The 19,699-nt window shown below is 48.8% G+C and overlaps 1 protein-coding gene across 1 annotated transcript in view; it reads left to right on the top strand.

Annotated features, from left to right (window-relative positions):
- Positions 1 to 19,699, top strand: part of SYCP2L (synaptonemal complex protein 2 like) — a 68,392-nt gene that overhangs the window by 48,474 nt on the left and 219 nt on the right. The window contains exons 26-30 of the mRNA XM_040983968.1: positions 11,403 to 11,510; positions 13,398 to 13,507; positions 15,038 to 15,129; positions 17,023 to 17,122; positions 17,213 to 17,271. Of these exons, the coding sequence (XP_040839902.1) occupies positions 11,403 to 11,510; positions 13,398 to 13,507; positions 15,038 to 15,129; positions 17,023 to 17,122; positions 17,213 to 17,271 (469 nt within the window). The remainder of the gene's footprint in view (positions 1 to 11,402; positions 11,511 to 13,397; positions 13,508 to 15,037; positions 15,130 to 17,022; positions 17,123 to 17,212; positions 17,272 to 19,699) is intronic.

A 19,699-nucleotide genomic window follows, 5' to 3' on the forward strand; every position in this document is an offset into this window, starting at 1 on the left:
GGTTGAGAAAATCTTTCCAAGGTTTACTGGCTGACTAAGTCCACCTTGGTGCATCCACAGACAGGACCACACTGCAAAGCTTGGCCTGAATTGTCCAGCCAGCTGTTTCCCAATCTCTGAGCTGACTGTTATGTCCCCTGTGTGTACCTGGACATGCTGTCCACTGCACAGGCATCAAGAGCTGAAGAGGTCAAGGCCTAGTACCTGCACTCCAAGGTGAGGTCACGTATCCTGGGATCCTTCCAGATTCCAGGGTCTAAGTCCAGCAGTCTAGTTGGGGAGTCCCCCATGAAACCTCACCTGGGGTGACTCTGCCTTGATTCGTGTGTGCACCAGCCAATGCAGGGTCAGATGTGGCCTGTCTCCTGCACAAGCCAACACACACGCATCTACCTGGTCAGTGCTACACAGCCCCATCTCTAATGCAAACTGATAGATGCTACAGCTCAACCCAGCCCAGCCCAGCCTGCCACAGGCCTAGTCTCCATGTACCCCAGCAGGTGCCTTGGCCTAGTTGGGGCAACCTCCAAAAACCTCACCAGGCCTGTATCCAGTCCAGGTTTTTGTGTGTTGCTGGCTTGTGCTGCAGCCTAGCCTGGTCTGTCCTGCATCCCGTCTGGCTCTTGTGTACATCCATGGGTGCTGCACATTAGCTCAGCCCAACTCACCCCAGACCTAGCCCACACACACATGCCAGTGGGTGCTACCGCCTTGCCCAGATTGGTCTTCCAACAGCCCTGCCATTGTCCTCACCGGTGAGAGCTGCAGCCTAGCAGAAGAGTGCCCACAGTTTCCCTACCAGATCCACTCCCAGCCACGGATCTTGTACTTGCCAGCAGTTACTACAATTGAGCCTGTTATGGCTTGCACCCAGTCCCAGCACTTGTCAGTGGTATGGCAGCCTAGTCTGGCCTGGCCTGGCCCACTCCCATCCCGCCTATGAACTGGAGAGTGTTATGCTTCAACCTGGCCTGGCCTGAGCCCTGTCTTGGCTCTCGTTTGTGCCAGTACATGTTGTGGACTGGTCCAGTCTGGCCTGTCCCTAGCTCTGGCCTTCATACTAACTACCAGGAGCTACACCCTAGCAGAGAAGTTCTCCAATCCCCATCAGACCCATTTTGTATCCCCAGATCTTGATCTCACATGTGTGGGGGCTGCTGTGGCCCCACTTGATATAGCTGGCTCCTGGTCCCAGCACTGAATGGTGGGTATTGTAGCCCAGCACGGACCATCCCACAGCCATTCGGGTTCTTGCAAGTCCCAATGGATGCTGGAGCATACCCCCGTCTGCTCTGCCCCCAAACCCAGACCACATGCATGCCAAAGCATGCTGCAGGCTTGCTCAGCCCAATCCAGTTCCCAGTTCTGGCTCTTGTCACTCCCCTATGGCAGCTACAGCCCAAGAAAGGAGTCCCCAAAGTTTTCCTACCAGACCCTTTCTTAGCCCTGGATCTTATGCATGCTGGCAGGTGCTTCAACCCAACCTGGTGTGGCCCACCTGCAGTTTCAGCTCTTGTTGGTGGGTGTTGCAGTCTAGCCCAGCTGGGTACAGCCCACACCCTGCCCTGGCTCTTGTGCTAGCCAGCAGGTGCTGTGGCCTGACCCAGCCCAGCCTGCCCCCAGATCTGGCTCATGCAAACGCTATGCCAATTCCTGGCCCATCTCCACTCCCAGCTCTTGAATTCTCTAATTGGAGCTGTGACCTAGTAGGGGACTTCCCCAAGTTCTTCCACTGGGCCCATCCCCAGACCAGGATCCCACATGTGCTGGTGGATGCTGCGGCCCTGTTTGCCACGGTTTGCCTTCTGTCCTGGCCCTTGCATGTGCTGGCAGGTTCCTGCCCCCACCTGGCTTTCTTTCAGCCCCAGCTCCTATGAGTGGCAGGTGGCTAACCTTGTCAGTTAAGGTCTGTGGTCCAGCCCGTCTCAACCTATTACTACCCTCAGCTCTCAACAGAAACCAGAGAGTGCTATAGACCCACAGCAGTAAGCCCAGAAGTCCCCTACAGAATCTGGCCCCGGATCCAATTCTCTTACTTTCTGGTGGGTGTTGCGGCCCAGCCCATCTTGGCCCACCCCCTACTCCAAAGGTTGCAGGCAGATATTATAGCATAGCCCAGCCAGACATGCTCCCCAGCCCCAGCTTTCGTATGTACCAGTGGGTGACAGGCGATATTTAGCCTACCTTAGATCTCCTCCATGGGCAGATGCCTTGGCCTGACCCAGACATGCCCTTTGGTTTCCCCTGCTAAACCGCTCTATCTCGGCTCCCTTGCCTACCTGTGAGTGCAGTGGTCTGGTCTCTGGAAGACACCAAAGTCATTCCTCCCCTGTGAAACATGACCTCGGCTGCTGTTACTCCAGTACATCTCAAACCTCTTTCTCTGGGCAGTTGGTAGCCTCCCCTTGCCTGCAGCCCAGGGTGGCATGTCCCAGCCCAGCATTCCCCACTTTACCCACTTACCTTAAAAAGAATAGAATATGCAACCGTTCTGGCACGACTGGTATAGTTAACACAAATTTGGCATTACCCAGGCCCAGAATGCCCAATCTTGGCTGCTTTTCTTCTAGCCGTGTAACGCTTGCCTAGGTACAAGACAAGCTGGACAGTTGCCTGTAGTTGGGCATATAGGATATCTCAAAGCTGTCTTTTTGTTAGTTGTTGCTGGTTTCATTGCAGTGTGGTTGGGGAAATACAGCACAAGCTTGCTTCTTTCGAATTCACTGGGCGAGTACCATGGAGCCGTGTCCTGACTTTGTGCGTAGCCTGTGCGTCCTGTTCCTCTACGCTCTTTGACTTGGCAGACGTGGAGGCTGGTGTGCCTACATGTGTTACAAAGTGATCCTCTTCATTTCTCCTAATGCTTTTCATTGACTTTGATATTGATAAGTACCAGCTTGCACCGGGCTGGGGCTCACCTGTGACTTCCCTCGTCCCCATTCTTTTCCTTTTAACCTTTTTTCCTCCTTGCGGGATTGCTGAATGTCTCAGAATCCACTTCTATCCAGATCCAAAGGAAATCCAATTAGACCATCTTTGTCTTGCAGCAGGCACACTTAACCCCAGTGGTTATCACTAACCGACTTAGGTTTGGTTCTTTATTTTTTATTCTGTCAGTCCCTGTCTTCCTTCAAACTAATTCTTCATCATTCCCTCTCCCCTCTCCTTATTTGAATATTAAACGTTCCCTACTTTTTACTGTTGATTCTAGAAATGTTAATGCTGTCCTTTAGAAGATATTTGAAAAACTTGGTCCTTACTACCTGTTGATTTTTTTATGTACTAATTCATATGCTAATTCACATATGTAGTGTGAGATGGTTGGGTCAAATTGATTGATCTCCTCAAATGTTTATTATTTCTTTGCTCTTCTGTATCAACCATTCTGAAATCTAGTTCATTGTAGTCAAATGGAATTGTCCTACTGTGCTATAAGATATTGGAAATTATTTCTTCTATGACATCCTATTCAGTGTCATTAATCACTGGCAACAAACCAAAATCATAGTGAGATAGTGTTAAACATCAAGCAGCAGGCATTGGAGATCCTGGCATTAGCTTTCTGCTAATTACCAATCCGGGGAGGCAACACTGATGGCTTAAATCCTTGGGTTCCTGCTTCCCATCTGGGACCCTAGGTTGTGTTCTAGGCCACGGCCCCACCCTTTGTAGGGCATTGAAGGAATGAACTGGTGTTTCAAAGACCCCTCCCTCACTTCCTCCATCCCAAAACATAATAATAAAGAAAATTAAAGACAAATGATGGCAAGGATGGCGACAAGAGGAAATACCAGGACTACAGAGTTACACAGCCATTGTGGAGAACAGTGTGGAAATGTCTCAAGAAAACTCAATACAGTGTATATGATCTAGCTAGCCCACCTCTGGCTATATATCCCAAAGAAATAAAATCCTATCAGAGATACCTGCGCTCTGATGCTTATTGCAGCACTTTCACATTAGCCAAGGTACAAAATCAGCTTAGGTGCCCATCAAGGGGAAAACGGGCCATGGGAATGTGTGTAGACACCGTGGAATATTGTTCATAGAATGTACACTCGACCATAAAGAAGAATGATTCCTTTTTATGGTAGCCAAGTAGATAGAGATGGAGCACATTGTGATGAGTGAAGCAGAAAGCCATTGTGCGTTTCCTGTCGTGTGGAAACTAAAGAAGTCAGAAAGAGGTCAGTGGTTGTTAGAGGTTGGGTGGGTGAGGAGGAGAGGGGATGGAGGGAGGTTGGGTGATAGATGGCAAAGCAGAGGGGACGTGTTCTAATGTTTCGCAACACAGCAGTGCCATTGTGTGAGACCTGGGAGAGAGGAATGAATCGGCTCCAAACACAAGGATTAATAAAGACCTGAAAGTGCTGACTGCTGCGGTTTGAAGTACATGCTACGCAGATGTCTTGAAATATCACACTGTATTCCCATAAACGTATGTTATGTGTTGATTGAAAGTTTACAAACCCTTGAGGAATGTGAAAAGAATCATGAAATAATAGGCCTGTGATCTGTTCCTCCCCGCCAACCCCACCCCTGTACCTGTCCACAATGCCCCCTCCCTCCTTCCTCCCCACATATGCATTTTCTTTGCTTTCTTCTTTTTTAAACTAACCTGTAATACTTGTAAATTTGTATGGGTAATACTTGTGTGCAGAGTAAATGGGTCAAATCTGGCAGTTAGAATTTCCATTTTCTTATGTTTTCCTTGTTTGGAAACATTCCTTTCTTCTAGTTCTTTACATTGTCTATGATGGGGTTTTACGAGCTGCCATGGTCGTCTGCTGGGCTGTGAACACAAGAGCTACTTTGACCTAACTGTGTTTTGGAATCCATTCCCCAAACTCCCTCTGCCCATCCTTACTGTCTGGTAATCGCTGTCTAGGGCCAGGTGCAATGGCTCAATTGGCTAATCCTCCCCCGTCAAGTGCCAGCATCCCATATGGGAACTGGTTTGTGTCCCCGCAGCCCCGTTTCCCACCCAGCCCCCTGCCGTGGTCTGGGAAAGCAATGGAGGATGGGACAAAGCCTTGGGACCCTGCACCCACATGGGAGACCCAGAGGAGTCTCCTGGCTTTGGATAAGCTTATCTTAGCTCTGGCCCTTGCAGTCACTTGGGGAGTGAATGAGCAGGCTGAAGATAGTTCTGTCTCTCCTTTTCTTTATAAATTTGCCTTCTCTAGATGTTGGGAGACTGGGAGAATGGTTCTTTCCCACCCTGCTCAGGACACTCACAACTTCATCTGCAGAGTTTTCCGATGAAAGCAGAGTAGGGAACTGTAAGATGTGTTGAACATCTGTAAGATGTTAGGCTGCAGGTTTAGATAGAATCCAGTTCCTTCTTTCAAAGACTTACTTATTTTCACTGGAAAGGCTGATTTACTGGTCTTTATCCATCCATTTGACGGTGGCCACCTTGGTTGATGTCCTATCTTGTCTATGGTGAACATGGTGGGGTGGCTATCTCTTTGTTTCGAGTTCAGGCATTTCGGATCTGTGCACAGTAGTGAGGTTGCTGGGTCGCATGACAGTTCTGCTTCTAGTTTTTAAAGAATTCTCTGTGTTGTTTCGCTGTTGTGGCTGTACTGGTTTGCATTCTGACCAACACTTTCTGGGAGTTTCCATTTCTGCACGTTTTGCACAGCAGCGTCTGCTCCTCTCCTTTTGGTAGTAGCCGTTCTCACAGGAGTGAGGTGTTAGCAGAGGGTGCTTGTGGATTGCATTTTCCTGATGGCTAATGGTGTTGAGAGCATTATATCTGTATTTGCTGGCCATTTGTATTTCCTTTGAGAATGGTCTATTCATGTCAGCTGTTGTTTTGGGGCGAGGTATGGAACTGGATTATTTGTGGTTTTGCTTTCTTTTACTTTGCTTTTTTTTTTTCCTGCTCAGTTTCTAGAGTTGGCTGTGCATCCTGGATTCTTTTTTTAAGATTTATTTTTACTGGAAAGACAGATATACAGAGAGGAGGAGAGACAGAGAGGAAGATCTTCTGTCCGATGATTCACTCTCCAAGTGGCCAGAGTAGCAAAAGCTGAGCTAGTCTGAAGTGTCTTCCAGGTTTCCCGTTTGCGTGCAGGGTCCCAAGGCTTTGGGTCATCCTTGACTGCTTTCCCAGGCCACAAACAGGGAGCTGGATGGGAAGTGGGGTTGCTGGGACATGAACCAGAGCCCACATAGGATCCCAGCACGTACAAGGTGAGGACTTTAGGCGCTGGGATACCATGCAGGCCCTAGTTTTGCTCTTGTTGCCCATGCTTTGATGGGGTCTTATCCAAGGGATCATTGTCTAGCCAAATATTTGTGTATTTCACCTACATTTTTTCCTAGTGCTTCCATAGTTTCAGGGCTTAGATTTAGGATTTTGGTTTTAGTGGATGAAGACAGGCAGGACTCTCATTCTGTGTTCCTTTTGTTAGCACCGTTTATTGGAAAGGCCACCGTTTCTGTAATGTATGTTCTTGGCACTTTGTCAGCAGTCAGTTGACTATATATATGTGAGTTTATTTCTGAGTTCTCTCTTCAGTTGACTTATGTGTTTTTATGTCAGTACCATGCTGATTTAATTACCGTAGCTTTGTAGTACTGTTTGGAATGGGGTATTGTGATACACCTGCTTGATTTGGGGAGGAGGGAGGAGAGGGAGATGCTTTGTATTTCTTTGGTTATTCTGGGGTGTTTCAATTTCATATGAATTCTAGAATTGTTTTTTTCTAATTCTGTATAGAATGTCCTTGGTATATTGATAGGGACTTGCTGAATCAGGATTTCTTTGAGTTGTATGGACATTTTAATGACAGTGATTCTTCCAATACACATTTGTGTGTGTGTGTGTCTTGGTTATTTCTTCCATCAGTGTTTTATAATTTCCATTGTAGAGATCTTTCACATTCCTGGGACTGGCATTGTGGCCTAGCTGATTAAATCACTGCCTGTGACTCCAGGATCCTAGGTGGACACCAGTTCAAGTTCCAGTTGCTTTACTTCTGACCTGGCTCCCTGGGAATAGCCTGGGAAAGCAACAGAAGATGGCCCAAGTCCTTGGGCCTCTGCACCCACGTGATCTGGGAGAAGTGCTTGGCTTCAGCTTGGCCCAGCACTGGCCTCTGCAGCCATGTGAGAAATGACCCTGTGGATGGAAGATTAATCTGTGTGTCTCCCTCTCTCTAACTCTATCTTTCAGGTAAATAAAGAAATCTTTAAAAACATTTACTCCTAGGTATTTAAAGTTTTTAGTCACTGTGAATGGGATTGTTTCTTGATTTTTTTTCTAAAATCACTGTTGGTGTATTAAAACACTATTGATTTTGCACGTTGATTTTCTAACTTATGAATCAATCGAATGGGCTGATCAACTGTTCATGGAGTGTTTAGGCTTTTCTGTGTACAAGGCGTGTCATCGATAAGCATTGATTTCTTCCTTCCCAATTCCAATGTTCTTTTTTCTGTTTTTCTTCCCTAGTTGCTTTAACACTTGTATGAGTGTGGAAAATGGACATCCTGTTATTCTAAATTTGAAGGGAAATGTTTTTGAGTTTTCTCCCATTCGGTGTCATTTTGGCTGTATGTGTAATAGTTTTTGTTATACTTTTGAAGGTTGTTTCTTTGCCTCATTTTTTGGTGAGTTTTTATCATGAAGAGACACTGAATTGCAAGAGCTTTTCCGCTCTGTTGAGATCTCACAGCTTTTGTTCATTTTATTGATGTGGTTATTAACTGATGTGTAAATATTGAGCCACACTGGGATAAATTCCACTCCGTTATGATGTATGATCTTAATACAGTGTTGGGTCCGGTGTCACTGTGGGCTTGAGCAAGCTCATCAAGGATACTGGTCTGCAGTCTCCTGCCGCTGTTGTGGCTTTGTTTGAGTTTGGCATCAGAGTTACTTGGCCCTCACGAAAGGAGTTTGAGTTCTGAACTTCTCAGTATTTTGGAATAGTTTGAGGAGTATGAGAGAGAGAGCTGCTTTAACTAGTCTGCAGAATTCTGTTATGAAACCTTTGGGCCCTGGAACTCTGAAGGGAAATTCCCACTGTCACTTGTGATAGGTCTTTCTGGAAACTCTACATATTGATTTATTTTGTGTGGGTTGTGTTTATCCAGGAATCCACCCATTCCCTCCAGGTTTTCCCATCTAGTAGCCTGTTGTTCACAACAGTTTCTTAGGATCCTTTGTGGGTGTGTGGTATCCGTGGTAACGGTGCCTTTGTCATCTCTCTAGCTGCTTTTCTTCTCTTACAGCTTGTTTTTGCTTTTCTCACCCCTGCATCGTTAATTTAAGCTCGTTCCAGTTATTTCGTGCGTTTACTGTGATCAACTTCCTGCTTCCAAGGAATTTTTGTTTACCTCTTCATGTATTCGATGGCCCATTGGTCGCGCAGGTGCATGCCGACCCATTACCAGTTTTCCGTGTTTCTTGATGCTGATTTCTAGTTTCGTTCCTCTGTCATCTGAGAAGATGCATGGCATGAGTGCAGTTTCTCAGAATGCGCTGAGCCTCTGTGGCCTAGAAAACATCCGTCCCCCTTACGTGAGCTCAACAGAAAACGGTGCCTTCTGCCTGCTAGACGAGAAGCTCTCTGAGCGGCTAGAAGGTCGGTTTGCTTTAAACCTTGTATCAGCGCCTAGGGATCTGGGCAGGGAGTTGAATCTGTTTTTATTTTTAATTTATTTTTTTTAAATGATTTAGCCTACCTGTATGTTTCAACTGGGAAAGTTCACCCATTACATGCAAGGTTACTGCTGAGAGACGAGAACAAATCCCCGTCGTTTTGTCGGCTCCTTTAAATGTTCTTTTCTGCTTCTCCTGCCCTTCACCCCTGTGCCCTGGGCGCTTTCTGTGTGGGAAGCCTCGGCTCTCTGCCACGTTCGTTCAGTGCATCTGTTCTGTTAGCCTGTGTTTTCATGGTGGCTTCATTTTTATTTTTAAAGATTTATTTTTATTGGAAAGGCAGGTTTACAGGGAGGATGAGAGACAGAACAATCTTCCACGCTCTGGTCATTCCCAAAGTAGCTGCAATGGGTAGAGCTGAGCTAATCTGAAGCCAGGAGCCAGGAGCTTCTTGTGGGTCTCCCACACAGGTGCAGGGTCCCAAGGCTTTGGGCCATCCTCAACTGCTTTCCCAGGCCACAGGCAGGGAGCTGGATGGGAAGTGGAGCTGCCGGGATTAGAACCGGCACCCCTATGGGATGATGGTGGATGCACGGTGAGGATTTAGCCTTTGAGCCATCGCGCCAGGCCCCGTGATGGCTCCTTCCAACGTAGACCTCCCCATAGAGTTTGGTAGTAGGACTGCTTCCAGGGTTGATGAAGGCTCTTGGTTTTTCTTTGGGAAATATTTGTTTTTTCTCTTTCACTTCTGAGATAAATTAGAGCCCCTTTCTCAAAGATCACATTTCTTGGGCTGTGCATTTTATATGAGAAAAGTACGTAAGCTCATGGTCTCTTTCAGAAAATTCTTAGCAGTGACCTTGTCTCCCCTGGGTGTGTTTTGGGCATGGCTGTGCAGGTGTGATGGAACAGTGCATTTTTGTGTCCTTGAGCCAGCTCCCGCCGTGCCTCTGTCTCGGGGAATAAGGAAGCTACACTTCTCCCCAAAGGATAAACTTAGGGGATTTTCTTCAGAAAAACAAAACCGCAGCCTTTGAGGTATTTCAAGTGTTTTACAGTCAAAATTCATCGTATGCTTTAGGGGTTAATGTTTATATGCCGTACTCTGAAGACTGCAAGAAAGTAGGGTAATTTTATCATTTAGAACATTTATAGATTTGTTTATTTTTTACGTGAGAGATAGGTTTACAGAGAGAGAAGGAGGAGCAGAGAAAAATCTTCCATCTGCTGTTCATTTCCTAAATGGCTACAATTTCCAGAGATGACGTGATCTGCAGCCAAGAGCCAGGGGCTTCTTTTGGGTCTCCCCCGTGGGTGCAGGGTCCCAGGTACTTGGGCCATCCTCCTCTGCTTCCCCAGGCCGCAGGCAGGACACTGAAGCACCTGGGGCTTGAGCCAGTGCCCATATGGAATGCTGGCACTACAGGTATAGGGTTAGCTTGCTAAGCCACTGTGCTGGGCTCCTGTATCTGCGTGGTTGGAGAGGCCTCTAGAACCGTGCAGCAGTCAGGTGGCTAGCTCCTCGTTCAGCAGGGCTCCGAGTGCCTGCTCCAGAGCCTGTAGGTAGAGGCCTTCACTGACTGTATGCTGAGTAAGGAATAAGAAAAGCAGGGAACCCTAGCAATGGATGAAGACCTCTGGGCTGATTCAAAATGCAGGCCAGCATCTAGACAGAATCACGCAGAAAAGCCGTCGGTCGATTTATAAAGTTTTAGATGTGCTCGTTGCAAAGAGATTTCAGGCTGGGCCTGAAATACCATCTCTAGTTGCACCTGGGGTCAGTACTTCACAGACAAGAGCAGCGCAAACAAAGGGATAAATGATGCTGGGGAATCCTGCTGGGAAGATGTGGTTTAGAGCCCAGCCCTCCGGGACTTTCGTCCTACCACGCTGCGCCACAAGGTGGCACCCCAGAGCAAGGCTCTTCAAGCGCCTTGCTGTGTTGGGAGTTGGCTGGCTTTATTCCAGCCTTTGAAATGTCTATTTTTGTTTTAAGTCAGAAATACGAGTTTAGCAGTGACCCATGGACACCAAATTGTGTTCACCAATACTTGGACCCAAAGTATGTTCAGGAGCTACTCACATTTCAAAAGTTTAAATTCCCACAGGAATGAAGACAGGTGTGTTCTTAGGAAAGCGAGGGCACCCCTGGCTCTGCCAACGCATGGCGCTGGCACCCTTGGAGATGGCTTTAGTTTAGCCAGTGTGCTCAATTTTACCCATGTAGTTCTTAAAAACATTTAAAATTTTTATTGGAAAGGCAAAGTAATGCACAGAGAGACTTATTGATGGGGGATTTGAGTCCCAGATGGCTACAGCAGCTAGGACCAGCAGAGGCTGCCTGCAGAAGCCAGGGCCAAGGAGCCCAGGTGTCCACCTGCAGCGGGGAGCCCCAGGGCCATGCTGCGGTGCCAGTGTTGGCCAGCACGTGGCGCGCTCCGGAGCACCTGCCCTGCAGCCGTGCGGCTTTGAGAATCCCTGTTCCTGCTTCGGTGGGAACACTGCCTGGTGAGTTCGTACCTGGCAAGGCAGCATATCCCTACACATCTTCCCTCCTCAACGGAAGCCCTGTCCCCAAGGGTCCCGCTTCAAGCAGCAGCGGGCTTCAGCTTGGTCCATGGGGAAGACGATCCATACTTAGCAATGACCAGGGCTCAGGTTTCCCTTCCTGCTGTTGTAGGATAGATACTAACCGGGATTTTCAAACACGGGACACGATGCGTTGGGGACCAAAGGAATGTGGGTGTGCGGGGGACGGTCCCTGAGGTGCTGTGCTTCTCTTTAGATGTGTCGCCTGAGAGTTCTGTGAAGTCCAAACAGTCCAGATTAGAAGGCGACGCGCCAGGATCCCCCCGCGTGGCAGCTAACACCCCGCCCCCACTGGCAGGTTCTGGTGAGCATGGGATAAACACGCAGGCGGGAACTGACCCAGATGGGTTACAAGGGAGTTCCAGTTAGAACATCAGAGTAGCTACAGAAGCCTGAAGACCAAGCAATTTACATAAATTACAGATGCATAAATTACATGCATAAATTACAGATAAGAGCGAGCACCATCCCCCTCCTACCATTTTGATAGCTGTGATTTCTCGGGAACTGAGCGTTCTAATGAGGGTGGGAATTTTTTTTTTTTTTTCCTGCTAAGGGCCATTTGGATATTTATAACATCCCTTGTGGGCCGCATGGAATTACCAACTTAAAAATTAACCTGTAATAGATTGGCTTTGAAGATTTTTTTATTATTATTATTTTTTTATTGGAAAGGCGGATATACAGAGAGGAGAGACAGAGAGGAAGATCTTCCGTCCCATGATTCACTCTCCAAGTGAGCGCAACAGCCGATGCTATGCCGATCCGAAGCCAGGAGCCTTTTCTGGGTCTCCCACGCGGGTGCAGGGTCCCAAAGCTTTGGGCCGTCCTCGACTGCTTTCCCGGGGAGCTGGAAGGGAAGCGGGGCTGCCGGGATTAGAACCAGCGCCCATATGGGATCCCGGGCGTGCAAGGCGAGGACCTTAACCACTTGCGCCACTGTGCCAGGCCCTAGATTGGCTTTGAAATCCTGCCTGCAGTTACCTTGGCAGGACCAGGCCAAAGGATCTTGCCGGCCGGTGTTAAGCAGTGGCCGCGGGCTGTGCCTCTCCCACCCCGTTGTTCAGGTCTCTGCCTTCCCTCATGGTTAGTAACCACACTTTTTTTTTTGGCTCTCAAAACAACTGTATGAGGCAGTCTTGAAAAAGCTGACGAAAAATGTGTATTATGGAAAAACTGCAGCTTTCAAAATTGTTTTGTACTCAAATATATCTTCAGATTTCATTTTTTTTTTTTTTGAGCTTTTTCAAAGTCATCTCACAAAACAATCGGGGAGGACAATCTGGCGTGTCCACGTGTGTCAGCTGGACTTTGGGATTAATAGCCCCGTGTATTTGGAAGCCGAGAGCTCCTAAAGATGAGGTTGCCGTCCCCAGACACGGGAAGATGGTGGTTCTGGTCTGGGTTGAGTCCTGGAGTTGCTGGGGGCACATATGCATCAGACAATACCAGCTTCACACAAATTTCAAAAGATTTTTATTTATTTTTATTGCAATGTCAGATGTACAGGGAGGAGGAGAGACAGAGAGGAAGATCTTCTGTGTGTTGATTCACTCCCAAAGTGGTCACAATGGCTGGAGCTGCGCCAATCCAAAGCCAGGAGCCCGGAGCCTGGAGCCTCCTCCGGGTCTTCCACATGGGTGCAGGGTCCCAAGGCTTTGGGTCATCCTTCCCTGCTTTCCCGGGCCACAAGTAAAATGCTGGAAGGGAAGTGGAGCCGCTGGGACAAGAGCGACATCCAGACGGCATGCCGGCACTGCATACAATGCATTTGTTTGCTGTGCCGCCATGCTGGCCTCACGTAATTTTTTTTTTTTTTATGAGAAACGAATGAGTCCATGTGTGCCCATCCGTTATGATCACTCCAGACCTACTGGAGCCCTGTGAGGCCAACAACCTGAGGCCAGATGGCCCACTTGTCCCCCCTAGACACAGCCCTGACCATCTTCTGGGTCTTCCTTGAAAATGTCCTAGCTGGCATTCAGGATATTAGAGCAGTCGCCGTGACGGGTCAGCTCTAGATGTTTAGGGAAAGTTGTCTGAAGGGCCCGTGGGAACTCCACCCACGACGCCACAGCCAGGATCAGCCTAGGGCACCATTGAGCCTTGCTGAGTTCTCTGGGGCATGGATGCGCTGGACACACCTGCTTTGAGCTGTTTGTTTTCTTCAATGTTTGTTTCTGTTGCTCAGAAGGCTTCTCGACTCCTCCATCCCCGGAAGGAGCACCGGAGGGCGCAAAAGGTTCTGCCATCATCACAGCCTTTGAAAGCTTCTCCAGGCGCCTGAGAAGAAAATACGAGGTAACGCAGTCCTTGAACTTCATGGCTACTTTGTTACACATCGAGCCCCGTGATGGGAAAGGCCAAACCCACGTGCCCTGTGGCTGCCCCCGCTGGCTGACAGGTGGAATTGAAATTTCCTTCCTGGGGAGCTGCTGGGCAGTGTCAGCACTTTCAGGTACAATGACTTGTACTTGAAATCTGCTGAGAGTAGAATTTAAATGTTTTTACGACACACAGAGAAGTAGCTGGAGTGATGGGGTATGAATCGGCCTGATGTGTGGTCATCATTTTGCGGTGTATTCCAAAAAGGTGAGGAACATGGCGTGCAAATGTGTTTTTTTTTTTCATGGCACCATTTGGTGACATCCATAGCTTTTCCTACATAATCCATGCGCTATTTGAAGTATAGAATTTCAGAATTTTTGCATTCTGAAACTCAGCTTTGGGTTCTGTTTTCCATCAGCTTTTTAAAGTACTCTTGTATGTAGACTCTGAAGCTAGTGCATGTATGCTTTGAATAAATATATTCATCGATGATGCCTCCACAAATCGAGGGAGAAAAAGGCGGGGACAGACTCGTCATTGTGAGAGGTGTGTGTGAGGTCAGACTGGTCCTCGGGCCCCTCTCCTCCTCGGCGAGGCTGCAGTGACCCTCAGCCAGGGTCGCTGACCTCCGTGCGTTTGTGATGCGAGGTTTGCGTTTTAGGAGATTCTCCCTGCTGTACTGTCCTGGGCCTGAGTGAGTGGTTACTGGATCGGAATCAGGGCTAGACTTTAGTGGCGGCATTCTCAGCCAGCTTGCTGGCCACCACGATGGGAGGGGGGAGAGTAAACAGGTAGTGGTCAGGCGGGGCGGTCAGGCGGGGCGGTCTGGCAGGGTGGCAGGGTGGTCAGGCGGGGTGGTCTGGCCGGGTGGTCCGGCGGGGCGGTCAGGCAGGGTGGTCTGGCCGGGTGGCCCCTGAGAGGTCAGAGACCTCTGGGAGACTGTGCGTTCAGGTGTCCTGCAGCCCGGTCAGGGGGATGGACATGGAAGCCACTGCAAAGACACATCAGCCATCCTGCTCCTTACAGATCCCTAATGACTTAGCCTCAAGCACCTGTGAGAAAAGTGTCTTAGACTAACATAGCATTCAACTCCCTTGGTAAACTCTACTCGTCTAATTTTCCGCAGTCTTAGTAAAAACCAATTTGAAATGGAAACGCATTCACAGTGTGGGTACTGATAGCATGAGTATACGTTTTCCCATTGTAGCTATTGTTTATTTCTGCCTAACCTGAGGTGATTATTGAAAAGTGTGTACCAAGGTGCCTTATCATAGTTCCTAAAGTAGTCAGAAAGTTCATGGGAAATGAGATGAAGACCAAGTTTATTGGGGGAGGGGGCAGAGCTTGATTTTACATCACGTGCATGCTTTTTTTTTGCAAGCTGTAAAGGTTTCTTGAACTTTCTGAAGGCCCCTGATCGGCTGGCAGTCTGTTTTAGCTGTCTAACGTGAGCTCTGCCCTAGGCCAGTTTAACCCAAAGGTGATCCTTTTGCTGTGGTTTAGCTCGGGCACAGACAGAGTCTGCTTCATTCAGACAAAGCGAAGCAAGCACCGGAATGCCTCAAGCTGCTTTTAAACCAGATACACTTGTGCAGGTAAGGGTGCCTTTCAAAGCCAATTCATAGCAGGACGATCATTCCAGTGTTTGTACCCTGGCCGCTGCTAAAGCCGGGAACAACTGAAGCCCTGGGCACATGGGAGGCTCCGTGTATCTCTCCATTCATCAGTTATGTAAGGGATTAACCGAGGTGCCCTACTTAAGCAAATACCATTCTTAAAAACCGACAACCCAGTTGTGGAGAGGAGCAGACCCAGCTATCTGTGTAAACAAACACACAATGCTAGATAAAATGAGATGTGGCTTACCCATCCAGTGGGATCGGCTTCAGCCCTCCGAAGGAATACATTCTGAGAGGTGTCATGACAGGGGTAAGTCTTGCAAACTTTGTAGCAAGGGAGAGGAGCAGATTCTGTGTGCAGCAGCTATGAGCTGCTCAGAGTCGTCAGGTTCAGAGACAAAAGGCCTATACAAGATCACAAGAGGCTGGCTGGAAGAGGGAGTGTTATTTATTGAGACTTTCTCTTTGGACTGGAAACAATGATGTTGCCCACAGAACTCCAAGTGCCCTTAGTACGCTGGCATTAGTGGAAAGGGTAAATTTGATTTTTACCATAATTGCAAAAGCTGTACACTCGTGCACACCCGTATGAACGTATAGCAAGAAACACAAAGGTGCCAAGAACTCAGGGTGCTGGGAAAGGTGGGTGCTGGGTTACTGCAGTGACAGAGCACTTGTAAGGGACGAAATCGTGGCGTGAGAGTCTGGAAACAGAGCTGAGGGTGTGGGAAGGTGGGCGTGGGTGGAGACGATGGCCCCTGAATACAAAGGGAGGAAAGACAGGGCAAGTTGATTTGCTTCGTTAATGGGAGAAGTTGTTAGAGTGGAATGTGATTATTTGAGTCGAATAAAACATCAAATTTTTCAAATCCATGTTTGGAAGCTTGCTGGGTCATTTGATTGTGGAAACAGGCCCAGGATAAACTCGGGGTTGTGGAATTGTCGTTTGTGGTTCGAGCACTCCCTGGGCCTTGCGAGGTCCCACGCGGTGAGACGAGGGGAGCGGTGAGAGCTTCGGCCAATCTTGTCCTGCTGGCGGGTACTGGAAGGCCAGAGCAGGACTGGCCCCATTGGGTCACAACAGAGCGGATGCAAGAGAAGGGAGATGACCATACGTTTTTACAACTGTCCAGAAAAGAATCTGAAATGCTCTTTGTATTGAAGACTGGTTTATTTGAAAAGTAGAATTAACACAGAGAGAGAAATTCTGCATCTGTGGCTTACTCCCTGAATGGCTGCCCCATCGGGTTGCACCTGCCTGGAGACGGCAGCCGGGAGCTCCATGCAGGTCGCCCGCATGGCTGCCAGGGCTCCAGGTGCCTCTGCTGCCTTCTGCTGTTTTCTTAGCTGCAATAGCATGGAGCAGATTTGGAAGCAGAGCAGCTGGGATTCACGGTGGTGCCATGTGGGACACTGGCATCACAAATATTCACATGCCACAATGCTGGCCCCTGAGATGTATATTTGTCAAAGGTTTATGTTTATTGGGAAGGCATATTTACAGAGAAAAGGACAGACAAATAGGAGAGACAGGCAGTGTTGGTTCACTCCCCAAGTGGCTGCAACAGCCAGAACTGGGCTGATCCGAAACCAGGAGTCTCTTCCTGGTCTCCCATGCAGGTGCAGGGTCCCCAGGCTTTTGGCCATCTCTGCTGTCCTTCCAGGACAGAGACAGGGAGCTGGGTGGAAAATGGAGCAGCTGAGACATGAACTGGTTCCCATATGGGACCTTGGCACTTGCAAGGTGAGAATTTAACCATTGAGCCATTGTATCAGGCCCCAAAATACCTTACAGTACAAGGATTAAGAATGTTTTTGACTACATATAATATGGAAAGCATTAAAAACTGCTATCTTTATGTTTATCAGACTCAACAAACTAGAACAGTTTCACAATTTTGTTGTTCAAGAGCTGAGCAGTATTGAAAAGGATATGCAGGCTCTGAGTGAACTGGAGGAGAATGTTCTGGTAAGTTCTTTGGGTTTGGAATGCTCTGTGTGTTTGAAGAGCAGCTTCCCAGGCAGCATGCTCACTCTAAGACCTTGTGTCCAATTTCAGGAATTCTGGGGGAAGCAGTCTGCTGATTTGAAATCCTTCTGCGATCGTCAGGTGCTGAGGTACACACACAAGCATTGCTTCTAGAAGATTCTTAATTGCTGTGCGAGCTGATGTTGTAAGGTAGTCTGGGTGGTCTGGGTGGTTGGTGTTGCTCAAACCCACACAGACAGACATCTGTTTGCTGCCTCTTTCTTACCAGCTGCTTCCCAGGGATTAGAATGTGGCTAATATTCATTGAAAAGTATACATTTTGAAAAACTTAACATGTAGGTATCTTTTTTATAATTTTTTTTTTTGGTCCCTTGAGATTCATTCAGGTTCACCTATTACATCCTTAGCAAAAGAACCCAGAATTTTCCCTCCTATGTGTTTTTGTCTTGCTTATTATGGTCTGTGGTCCCTGCTGAGGTGGTTGATGCAATGAATCCAAGCTGGGGAGAGCATCAGGGTCAGGTTCTTCTGTGCTTCTTCTGGATCTTTCCATCTCATGTCAAAACTGAGGTCTGATCACTCCATCCTCATTTAACCTTCCTGCGAGGTCCGCAGCCCTTTCCCAGCTCTTAGGAACCCACGAGGACCTTGGAGCATGGCTGAGTGAGAACCTGGGCTTTCCTTCTCTGTCCCACGCTGTAGATGCTCTGGAGCACGCAGTTGTGTCCGTGTGGCAAGGTGGCACCAAGGGAGCTGGGCATGGAGCACGCAGTTGTGTCCGTGTGGCAAGGTGGCACCAAGGGAGCTGGGCATGGAGCACGCAGTTGTGTCCGTGTGGCAAGGTGGCACCAAGGGAGCTGGGCATGGAGCACGCAGTTGTGTCCGTGTGGCAAGGTGGCACCAAGGGAGCTGGGCATGGAGCACGCAGTTGTGTCCGTGTGGCAAGGTGGCACCAAGGGAGTTGGGCATGGAGCACGCAGTTGTGTCCGTGTGGCAAGGTGGCACCAAGGGAGTTGGGCATGGAGCACGCAGTTGTGTCCGTGTGGCAAGGTGGCACCAAGGGGGTTGGGCATGGAGCACGCAGTTGTGTCCGTGTGGGAAGGTGGCACCAAGGGAGCTGGATGGGTTTCCATGTGCTTTGTCCAGATGTTCTCTGTGGAAGCAGTATTATAAGATGAATTCTGAGAATAGTATTTAGATTTCAGAGAAAATAGTTGATCTTGGTTACGGACTGAACCATGTTCTTGCCAGGCCCTGTATCTTATGTGTGTGCTGCACATAGTGTGTTACATGGATGCTCATACTTGCTCTTCAAAGGGGGAACTGGCTGCCCTGCTCCTCTCTTTGCACTTGGCGCATGTTCTGGGGCTGTGGCTTCTGTGTGTCTGGAATGTGCTACCCTTTCCTGAAACCTGTGGAGGCTGGGGGGGAGGGGTTCAAATTCCCAAATTCTGCCCTAAGGGACAAACCTCGTGTTCTCTTCCCACTTAAGTGATCAGGGAAAATACCTGCAAGAAATAATGGCTATTTCTTTTTTTGGGGGGTGGGTGTGGAAGGGGCAGGAAGATTGGGTTATTTATCTGAAAGTCTGAGTGCAGGGGGAAAGAAAGGGATGTTTCTGGAACAACCAGTACCTTGCTGAAGCTCCATGCAGATGGCTCACGGGCACAGCACGGAGCTGGACGAGAAGCAGAGTGCACGGGATCAGAACTGGCACCCTGATGCAGGAGGCCAGCTTGACAAGGCTGGCTCTACGCGCTGCCCTGCGCTGCCAGCCCCATGGCCGGAGCTGTACCATTGCCTGCTGCTGTGTGCTGTGTGCGTCTGTCTCCCTTTAGTAACAGGTCCCTGTGGGGATTCAGAATACTTCAGAGCAGCTGTTTCTCTTCTTTTGTAAGATGAGTTTCACTTGAAAGGCAGGGTTAGAAGAGAGAGAGTGCTCAGTCTGTCTACTGTCTACTGGTTTATTCCCCAAATGGCTGCAGTAACCAGGACAGGGCCAGGCCAACAGCAGGAGCCTGGATTTTCATCCAGGTCTCCCCAGCACGTGGCCAGGCCCAGGCCGTCTTCCTCTGCTTTCCCAGGCATGTTAGCAGGGAGATGGATTCAACATAGAGCATGTGAGACTTGAACCAGCGACTTGTAAGGGCTCCAATGGGACACCAGCTCTGCCGGCAGTGGCTTATCTGGCTGAGCCACAGTCACCTCTTCTAAGCGTACATCCCTTGGGACGTTACTCTTCTACCTTCCAAGCACTGCGGAAAAGTGGGCTTGGCTTGCCTGGGGGGCTGCTGGTGAGCCCAGTTCTCACGGAACACTTGCTGGCCCACGCGAGGCGGGTTAGCCGGTTACCGCCCAGGTGGCCAGTGTCTGCAGCCTTTGTTTCTGTGTGATGGGGATTTCAGGGCTTTTGAGGATTCTTTCTTGGAGTAGATGACTGCCTCCTGGGAGTGAGGGATTCCCTGCTGGGAGCCGGGCTCCTGGAACAGCTCCGCGGTGTGGTGATGGAGGCAGTGCGCCAAGCAGAGTCACGTGGAAATACTCTCATCTCTTACG

This window comes from Ochotona curzoniae, unplaced genomic scaffold (genome assembly GCF_017591425.1).
Source record: "Ochotona curzoniae isolate NIBS_2020 unplaced genomic scaffold, NIBS_Ocur_1.0 contig_4064, whole genome shotgun sequence".
NCBI classification, from domain to species: domain Eukaryota; kingdom Metazoa; phylum Chordata; class Mammalia; order Lagomorpha; family Ochotonidae; genus Ochotona; species Ochotona curzoniae.